General features: G+C 47.7%; 1 protein-coding gene across 1 annotated transcript in view; it reads left to right on the top strand.

Moving 5' to 3' along the window:
• LOC311310653 (acyl-CoA:lysophosphatidylglycerol acyltransferase 1-like) overlaps positions 1-10,000 on the top strand; it is a gene marked incomplete at both ends in the record, with an annotated part of 33,440 nt that overhangs the window by 10,530 nt on the left and 12,910 nt on the right. Inside the window, one exon of the mRNA XM_084440163.1 lies at positions 4,339-4,434. Within this exon, the coding sequence (XP_084296289.1) occupies positions 4,339-4,434 (96 nt within the window). The remainder of the gene's footprint in view (positions 1-4,338; positions 4,435-10,000) is intronic.

Raw genomic sequence — 10,000 nt, 5'->3', positions numbered from 1 at the left:
CCCCCTCCGTTTAACCGGAGGTGACTGTCCTGTGAGGTCATCTCCCTGTCCCTGCTGGGCGTCCCTGGCTTGGGCCCAAGTGTGTGAACAGAACCGGCCCGAACACCAGCCCCTGGACCGGCTTCAACAGCTAATCGATCGCTTCGCTCCATTCAATTAGCCTCTGTGCTTCTATTGCGAGGGAGGTGCTGCTCTCGCTGTTTAAACGACCGGCCGCGCTCTCCTCAGATGGGATCTAAACATCTATCTAGAACCTCCTCCTCCTGGATGCGTGACCAGGGTTTTACACACCTGTAGGATAGACAATATCCAATGTCTTCTGGAGCCCCGGTACGAGGGCCCGGCACCAGCAACTCCTCCAAGGGCCCTCTACTCTCCAGCCCACTGGGATACACCTCCACTGGGATCCTAATGAATATCATTAAGCTGGTCTCAAGTAGAGTCATCCTGCCTCTAACTACCCCCTATCCCCACGCCCCCCACCCCCCCGCTGCTCAGATCTGCCCCCCTGAGTAGAGTCATCCTGTCTCTAACTACCCCCTATCCCCACCCCCCCCCCCCCCACCCCCCCCGCTGCTCAGATCTGCCCCCCTGAGTAGAGTCATCCTGCCTCTTAACTACTCCCTATCCCCATGCCCCCACCCCCCCCGCTGCTCAGATCTGCCCCCTGAGTAGAGTCATCCTGCCTCTAACTACCCCCTATCCCCACGCCCCCCCACCCCCCGCTGCTCAGATCTGCCCCCCTGCTGTGACCCGGCAGTCTGGATCCAGGACTTGAGCCACTCAGGCTAACGGCAGCTCTGCTCTGAGCCAGACGTCTGTTGTGTGGTTGCTAGATTGTAATTAACAGTAAGTAGATTGTATTTAACAGTAAGTATACTTTTACTGCAGGGAGATGTAGTTTTTAAGAGTGTAGGGTAACCTGTCAGATCCTTATGCATCAAACTAACTATTACAAATACAAGAGAGCGGATACTAACTCCCTATCTGGGCCCATCAGAGACAACAGAACCGTCACTTTAAATGCTGTGCTTATTATTAAATAACTGATTATCAGGGCAATAAGCAAAAGCAAAAAAATAAATAATTAATCATTTAGTAGTTAAATGAATAGCAATAAGTAAATCAAATCATATTCCCTTCAGATGTAACCCTGGTTAGAGAGAGGCTCTCTTAGCTGCAGTCTGGTTCTGCCTGCTCGTTCTCAGACGACTCCAGCTATCATCCCAGCCCTCATCCCAGCCCTCATCCCAGCCTCTGCCCAGACCTGGACGACTGCTCGGTGGAGTCGGGGGCATTTCTGTTCAGATCAGAGAGTTCCCCTTTATCGTCCATTGTCCCTTTTGTAGAATCAAGAGATTGATACATTTGTGCAGTTGTAGGCTGAGGGCCTCTGGTTCAGCATGTCCTCCTGGGGGCCTCTGGTTCAGCATCTCCTCCTGGGGGCCTCTGGTTCAGCATGTCCTCCTGAGGGCCTCTGGTTCAGCATGTCCTCCTGAGGGCCTCTGGTTCAGCATCTCCTCCTGAGGGCCTCTGGTTCAGCATGTCCTCCTGAGGGCCTCTGGTTCAGCATGTCCTCCTGGGGGCCTCTGGTTCAGCATCTCCTCCTGAGGGCCTCTGGTTCAGCATGTCCTCCTGGGGGCCTCTGGTTCAGCATGTCCTCCTGAGGGCCTCTGGTTCAGCATCTCCTCCTGGGTGGCTGGTCTGAGCTGCTGGAGGATCCCCAGGAGCATTGTTGCTCCCTAACTTTGATACTCTTCCTCTCCTCTCTCTCTCTCTCTCTCTCTCTCTCTCTCTCATATCTCTCTCATCTCTCCCCCCCTTCTCTCTCTCTCTCATATCTCTCTCACCCCCCCCTTCTCTCTCTCTCTCTCTCATATCTCTCTCACCCCCCCCTTATCTCTCTCTCTCTCTCTCTCTCATATCTTTCTCACCCCCCCCCCTTCTCTCTCTCTCTCTCTCCCATCACATCAGGCATTACATCAATTTCAACGGATCAAACTAAACACTCCCTCTATCGTAGTCATCAGTCAGTCACATGCTAGGCAAATCCTCCTGACACATTTATCTCTCAGATCATTCTGGTGCAGAAACAATGCTCTAGAACAACCATCCTGACTGAGGGGATGAACAGGCGTGCTCAGGCTTGTCCCTACCTTCATTTACCTTACACTTTACTAAAATACACATTCTATCATGATTCGTGTCTAAACCTCACTTCTAAACATTTCTAGATCCTTAGTACTAAAATCACTCTTAACACTGATAACATCATTAGCTGGGCACATACTAAGCTAGTATTACAAGTCTGTACTACTAAAATCACACTGTTAATATCAATCAATCAATCAATCAATCAATCAAAGCTTTATTTGTATAGCGCATTTCATACCCAGAGGAAACACAATGCGCTTTACAGAGAACAAGGGAGGAGGGCATACGACCCACCCCTACATATTCCATTTACCATTACCAATCATACTGATTATACAAATAACATTAGCTGGGCACATACTAAGCTAGTATTACAAGCTAAAATCACACTGTTAACACAGATAACATCATTAGCTGGGCACATACTAAGCTAGTATTACAAGTCAGTATTAAAATCGCACTGTTAATACAGATAACATCATTAGCTGGGCACATAAGCCAGCATTATGAATCATGACTAAATCACTTCATTCATCTCACTTCACTCCATTCAAATCATCCTCACTCCTAGTGACCTTTCCCCTCTTCTCTACATATCTCTACAGGAAGTCCTCTTATCTGTAGACACATCCTATCTATCCCAGCGTTGCTTGTGGAGGCGTCATGGCCGCCACCCTGGATAAGCAGTCCAGAAGCTTCTTATCATGTTGTGTATAGTGGACCTGAGGACTCTAGTGGCCTCCATGGGTGGGGCGTCTTCTCGTGTGTGGGAGGGGGTTTGGATGCACAGTGTGTGTGTGTGTGTGTGTGTGTGTGTGTGTGTGTGTGTGTGTGTGTGTGTGTGTGTGTGTGTGTGTGTGTGTGTGTGTGTGTGTGTGTGTGTGTGTGTGTGTGTGTGTGTGTGTGTGTGTGTGTGTGTGTGTGTGTGTGTGTGTGTGTGTGTCAGAGCTACTAGCCTGGCAGCTCTCCCTCCAGGAGAGGACAGTTCCTGTTGGGGGAGGGGACTCATCCCAGCCCTCATCCCAACCCTCATCCCAGCCATCAACCCAACCATCATCCCAGCCCTCATCCCAGCCCTCAACCCAGCCCTCATCCCAGCCCTCATCCCAGCCTTCAACCCAGCCCTCATCCCAGCCCTCATCCCAGCCCTCATCCCAGTCCTGAGCTGTGAGGTGCTGGTGGTGGGTGGGCATCCCAGATGGGCATCCCAGCCCTCATCCCAGCCCTCATCCCAGTCCTGAGCTGGGAGGTGCTGGTGGTGGGTGGGCAGGACAGCAGGGAGCTGAGCTGTGAGAGGTGCTGGTGGTGGGTGGGCAGGACAGCAGGGAGCTGCTAGGACGTCTTCAGACAAACAACATCTTGACTGACAAGCATCGTTTTATCACAACCAATCAACTTTGGTCAATTTTGGCCTTTTTTTCTCTCTTTTTTCTCAATCCTTGCCTACATTTCTAAATTAAGCTGATTATTCTTTAGTAATCATTAGTAACTAACTAGTAAGTCGTTATTCGGAATAAGTTATTCTTTGGTATTTTATTAGAATATAATTTATAATTTACAGACTTCGTGGGGCTCTTCTTGGCTTCTTCTTTGTCATGTTGGCTGTGAAAATGTAATGAAAGTGGCTCTAATGAAATTGGCTTCTGTAATAACATTACAGCCAACACAAAGTTATGAAAACAGGAATGTTGGACCTGCTGTCTTCATATAAACCATCATTAGGAAACTAAATGCCCACTTTGTCAGCGGGAGAGACAGACTGCGCCTGTGTTCCACGCCCGTGTGTGTGTGACTCGTAGGGAGAGAGAGTTACACGCTGGGGGGGGGGGGTGTGTGTGTGCGTGTGTGCGTGCGTGCGTGTGTGTGTGACTCGTAAGGAGAGAGAGTTCCACACTGGTGTGTGTGTGTGTGCGTGTGTGTGTGCGTGCGTGCGTGTGCGTGTGTGAGACTCGTAGGGAGAGAGAGTTCCATGCCGGTGTGTGTGAGACTCGTAGGGAGAGAGTTCCATGCCGGTGTGTGTGAGACTCGTAGGGAGAGAGTTCCATGCCGGTGTGTGTGTGTCAGTAAGAAGCTGACCACGCCCTGCTCTGTGCTCCCTTGCAGTGTGTGTGTGTGTGTGTGCGTGCGTGTGTGTGTGTGTGTCAGTAAGAAGCTGACCACGCCCTGCTCTGTGCTCCCTTGCAGGTGGTGAGGAAGATGATGTGGTTGATGGACCACGTGTTCAAGTACACCAACTTCGGCCTGGTGTCTCTCATCCACGGGGACTTCTTCATCAAACAGGTGAGACGCTCTGACCACCCTGGGGGATAATGAGCATCAGACAGGTGAGACGCTCTGACCACCCTGGGGGATAATGAGCCTCAGACAGGTGAGACGCTCTGACCACCCTGGGGGATAATGAGCATCAGACAGGTGAGACGCTCTGACCACCCTGGGGGATAATGAGCCTCAGACAGGTGAGACGCTCTGACCACCCTGGGGGATAATGAGCATCAGACAGGTGAGACGCTCTGACCACCCTGGGGGATAATGAGCATCAGACAGGTGAGACGCTCTGACCACCCTGGGGGGTAATGAGCATCAGACAGGTGAGACGCTCTGACCACCCTGGGGGGTAATGATCAGACAGGTGAGACGCTCTGACAGGTGAGGCGCTCTGACCAGCCTGGGGGGTAAGGTACCCTACAAGGTACACCGATTGAGACGGTGGAGGAATATAAGTACCTGGGCACTATCATTGACTCCAAACTCACCTGGACTGCCAACACAGTGGCAAGATACAAAAAAGCACAACAGAGACTTTATTTTTTAAGGAAGCTACGCAGCTTCAAGGCAGACGTAACAACACTGAGACTGTTCTACCTGACCTTCATTCAGAGCGTGGTGACCTTCGCCATCCAGTGCTGGGGTGGAAGTCTGTCCATCCAGAACAGAAACATGCTGGACAAGGTTACTAAGACGGGGAGGAAAATCACTGGCTCAGATACTCAGAGTATCTCTCAGCTCTCTGATCAATATACCATCAACCTTGCCAGACGAATACTGGACGATCCTTCCCATCCACTCTTCTCAGAGTTCCCCCTACTCCCCTCTGGACGCAGGTTCAGAACGCCCAAAACAAGGACAAAACGAGCCAGCACTTCTTTTGTGCCAAGAAGCATTAAATTGTTGAACAGCTGTTGATGCCTGTTGCAGTGATGATGATGTTGATGCGATGATGTTGGTGAGGATGGTGATGACGATGATGGTGGTTGGTGACATTGTGGTGTTGGTGAGGGGCGTACATTTCAATGTTTTCTGTATGCTTGATGTGTGCTAAACAAATTCCCCTCTGGGGCAATAAAGGTTTAAATTCAATGAGCATCAGACAGGTGAGACGCTCTGACCACCCTGGGGGATAATGAGCATCTAATCAACATGCCTGTCTGGAGAGGTGATTATCACACGTCTTTAAGAGAGTTTACTACTCCCTAAACCAGGAAGCACGGCCTTCAGAGGAGCGCTTTAACAACACAAAGGGTTTGATCACACCTCTGAACCATGGAGTTGGGTTGGAGCAGCAATACGACTCAGTTCAAAGAAGATAGTAGCACCTCTCTCTCTGTCTCTCTCTCTGTCTCTCTCTCTGTCTGTCTCTCTCTCTCTCTCTGTCTCTCTCTCTGTCTCTCTCTCTGTCTGTCTCTCTCTCTCTCTCTGTCTCTCTCTCTGTCTCTCTCTCTGTCTGTCTGTCTGTCTCTCTCTCTCTGTCTCTCTCTCTGTCTGTCTGTCTGTGTCTGTGTCTGTCTCTCTCTCTCTCTCTCTCTCTCTCCCTCTCCCTCTCTCTCTCTCAGCGTGATATCAGAGAGACCATGCTGTGGGAGACACCGAGCCACAGGGGTCAAAGTTCACTTTTTTAGCTCCCCAGCCAAATGTCTGGTAGATGAACAACTCGACCCACCAAACCTTTTTATACAGCCCAAAATAAAAATGTATATATAGCCTTTTTGTGTAGACATACATTCCATTACAGTCATTTAGCAGATGCTTTTATCCAGAGTGACAGTACAGACATGCAGTACATTTAATCTGCATAATCACATGTTCTGGTGGGGGTCGTAGTCCGGTGTTCTGGGGTTGTAGTCCGGTCCCCCACTGACAATATTGATCTGCAGTGGCAAGCAGCCAAGCCATAGATAAATACCACACTACTATGCTTAGCGCCGCCTGCGTAGGGCATCAGAGGACGAACTCTCGTGGGTCTGGCGTTGAGACGAACACACTGGTACAATATATGTTACCTAAATAAGGTATTCATTGAGTGAGCTGAAGGGAATGTGTTTGGATCTCAGAATTATCAGCGTTGGTTGAAGCGCTTTGTGCATTTCTGGAAGTGATGTAGAAAGATGTGGATATTTCACTCTCTTTCTGGATTCCCCCCTTGAAACAACAACCTCTCTAATCAGGGAAAATAGCAAGCCCAGCCCTGACACACACACACACACACACACACACACACACACACTGAGCCTGTGTGTATAGGGCAAGAGACCAAACATTTAATGTGTTGATATCCAATAAACCTTTTCAACATTACCACAGTAGGATTCCTGAGAACCCTGATAGCATTCTGCTGTGTCATATACAACCTGGTTATTTGTCTGTCTGAACTTTCTCACTACAGTCGACTGCATCTCAGCTGCAATAAGCTTAGTATTGTAATCTTAACTGCACACGCCATGGGGTTTATGCTTCAAATCCCATTTCAACTACGAGTATTGGTCTGCAGTGCACTATACTGAACCTATTCCTGGTCTCCTCTGCTCCTTCAATGCACTCTTGACCTCAAATAAAGTGAACTTTTAACCCTAGTTTTAAAATGCAGTGAATCAGGAAGTGGATGGTGGATGTGTTGAAGGAGTTGAGCGGAAATAGAAGCTCACTTTTCTACCCCCAACCCTGTCTGATAACCTCACATGACCTCTGATAACCTCACATGAATCACATGACCTCTGATGAATCACATGACCTCTGGTAACTTCACATGAATCACATGACCTCTGATGAATCACATGACCTCTGGTAACTTCACATGAATCACATGACCTCTGATGAATCACATGACCTCTGATAACTTCACATGAATCACATGACCTCTGATGAATCACATGACCTCTGATAACCTAACATGAATCACATGACCTCTGATGAATCACATGACCTCTGGTAACTTCACATGAATCACATGACCTCTGATAACCTCACATGACCTCTGATAACCTCACATGAATCACATGACCTCTTCTACGGACGTTGAGCACTTTTTTTATCAGAAGTGTATTTTTCTGGCTTGGCCTAAAAGGGTTAATATTCATTAACTTGGAATCAGTACATTCTACATACATCCTTTATGAATGAACATTGGACCAAACTAATTTGATGTGACTTGAGTATTTTGCATGAAATGTCATAAATATCATTCTGTGATTTAGGGTATAAAGGGGTTAACATGTGAACATGTGATTTGGGGTATAAAGGGGTTAACATGTGAACATGTGATTTGGGGTATAAAGGGGTGAACATGTGAACATGTGATTTGGGGTATAAAGGGGTTAACATGTGAACATGTGATTTGGGGTATAAAGGGGTGAACATGTGAACATGTGATTTGGGGTATAAAGGGGTGAACATGTGAACATGTGATTTGGGGTATAAAGGGGTGAACATGTGAACATGTGATTTGGGGTATAAAGGGGTGAACATGTGAACATGTGATTTGGGGTATAAAGGGGTGAACATGTGAACATGTGATTTGGGGTATAAAGGGGTGAACATGTGAACATGTGATTTGGGGTATAAAGGGGTGAACATGTGAACATGTGATTTGGGGTATAAAGGGGTTAACATGTGAACATGTGATTTGGGGTATAAAGGGGTGAACATGTGAACATGTGATTTGGGGTATAAAGGGGGTAACATGTGAACATGTGATTTGGGGTATAAAGGGGTGAACATGTGAACATGTGATTTGGGGTATAAAGGGGTGAACATGTGAACATGTGATTTGGGGTATAAAGGGGTTAACATGTGAACATGTGATTTGGGGTATAAAGGGGTTAACATGTGATTTGGGGTATAAAGGGGTGAACATGTGATTTGGGGTATAAAGGGGGTAACATGTGAACATGTGATTTGGGGTATAAAGGGGTGAACATGTGAACATGTGATTTGGGGTATAAAGGGGGTAACATGTGAACATGTGATTTGGGGTATAAAGGGGGTAACATGTGAACATGTGATTTGGGGTATAAAGGGGGTAACATGTGAACATGTGATTTGGGGTATAAAGGGGGTAACATGTGAACATGTGATTTGGGGTATAAAGGGGTTAACATGTGAACATGTGATTTGGGGTATAAAGGGGTGAACATGTGAACATGTGATTTGGGGTATAAAGGGGTGAACATGTGAACATGTGATTTGGGGTATAAAGGGGTGAACATGTGAACATGTGATTTGGGGTATAAAGGGGTGAACATGTGAACATGTGATTTGGGGTATAAAGGGGTGAACATGTGAACATGTGATTTGGGGTATAAAGGGGGTAACATGTGAACATGTGATTTGGGGTATAAAGGGGGTAACATGTGAACATGTGATTTGGGGTATAAAGGGGTTAACATGTGAACATGTGATTTGGGGTATAAAGGGGTGAACATGTGAACATGTGATTTGGGGTATAAAGGGGTGAACATGTGAACATGTGATTTGGGGTATAAAGGGGTGAACATGTGAACATGTGATTTGGGGTATAAAGGGGTGAACATGTGAACATGTGATTTGGGGTATAAAGGGGTGAACATGTGAACATGTGATTTGGGGTATAAAGGGGGTAACATGTAAACATGTGATTTGGGGTATAAAGGGGTGAACATGTAAACATGTGATTTGGGGTATAAAGGGGTGAACATGTGAACATGTGATTTGGGGTATAAAGGGGTGAACATGTGAACATGTGATTTGGGGTATAAAGGGGTGAACATGTGAACATGTGATTTGGGGTATAAAGGGGTGAACATGTAAACATGTGATTTGGGGTATAAAGGGGTGAACATGTGAACATGTGATTTGGGGTATAAAGGGGTGAACATGTGAACATGTGATTTGGGGTATAAAGGGGTGAACATGTGAACATGTGATTTGGGGTATAAAGAGGTGAACATGCTCAGGCCATATCACTGGGACCCTCCTGTAGATGGAGCAGGGAGCTGTCCTCTGAGACTGTGTCCTCTGAGACTGTGTCCTCTGAGACTGTGTCCTCTGAGACTGTGTCCTCTGAGACTGTCCTCTGAGACTGTCCTCTGAGACTGTGTCCTCTGAGACTGTGTCCTCTGAGACTGTGTCCTCTGAGACTGTGTCCTCTGAGACTGTCCTCTGAGACTGTGTCCTCTGAGACTGTGTCCTCTGAGACTGTGTCCTCTGATACTGTGTCCTCTGAGACTGTCCTCTGAGACTGTGTCCTCTGAGACTGTGTCCTCTGAGACTGTGTCCTCTGAGACTGTGTCCTCTGATACTGTGTCCTCTGAGACTGTGTCCTCTGAGACTGTGTCCTCTGAGACTGTGTCCTTTGAGACTGTGTCCTCTGAGACTGTGTCCTCTGAGACTGTGTCCTCTGAGACCGTGTCCTCTGAGACCGTGTCCTCTGAGACCGTGTCCTCTGAGACTGTGTCCTCTGAGACTGTGTCCTCTGAGACCGTGTCCTCTGAGACTGTGTCCTCTGAGACTGTCCTCTGAGACTGTGTCCTCTGAGACTGTGTCCTCTGAGACTGTGTCCTCTGAGACTTTGTCCTCTGAGACTGTGTCCTCTGAG

Source organism: Borostomias antarcticus (assembly GCF_949987555.1).
Source record: "Borostomias antarcticus genome assembly, chromosome: 6".
NCBI lineage: Eukaryota > Metazoa > Chordata > Actinopteri > Stomiiformes > Stomiidae > Borostomias > Borostomias antarcticus.
This window is presented reverse-complemented; position numbering and strand designations above follow the sequence as displayed.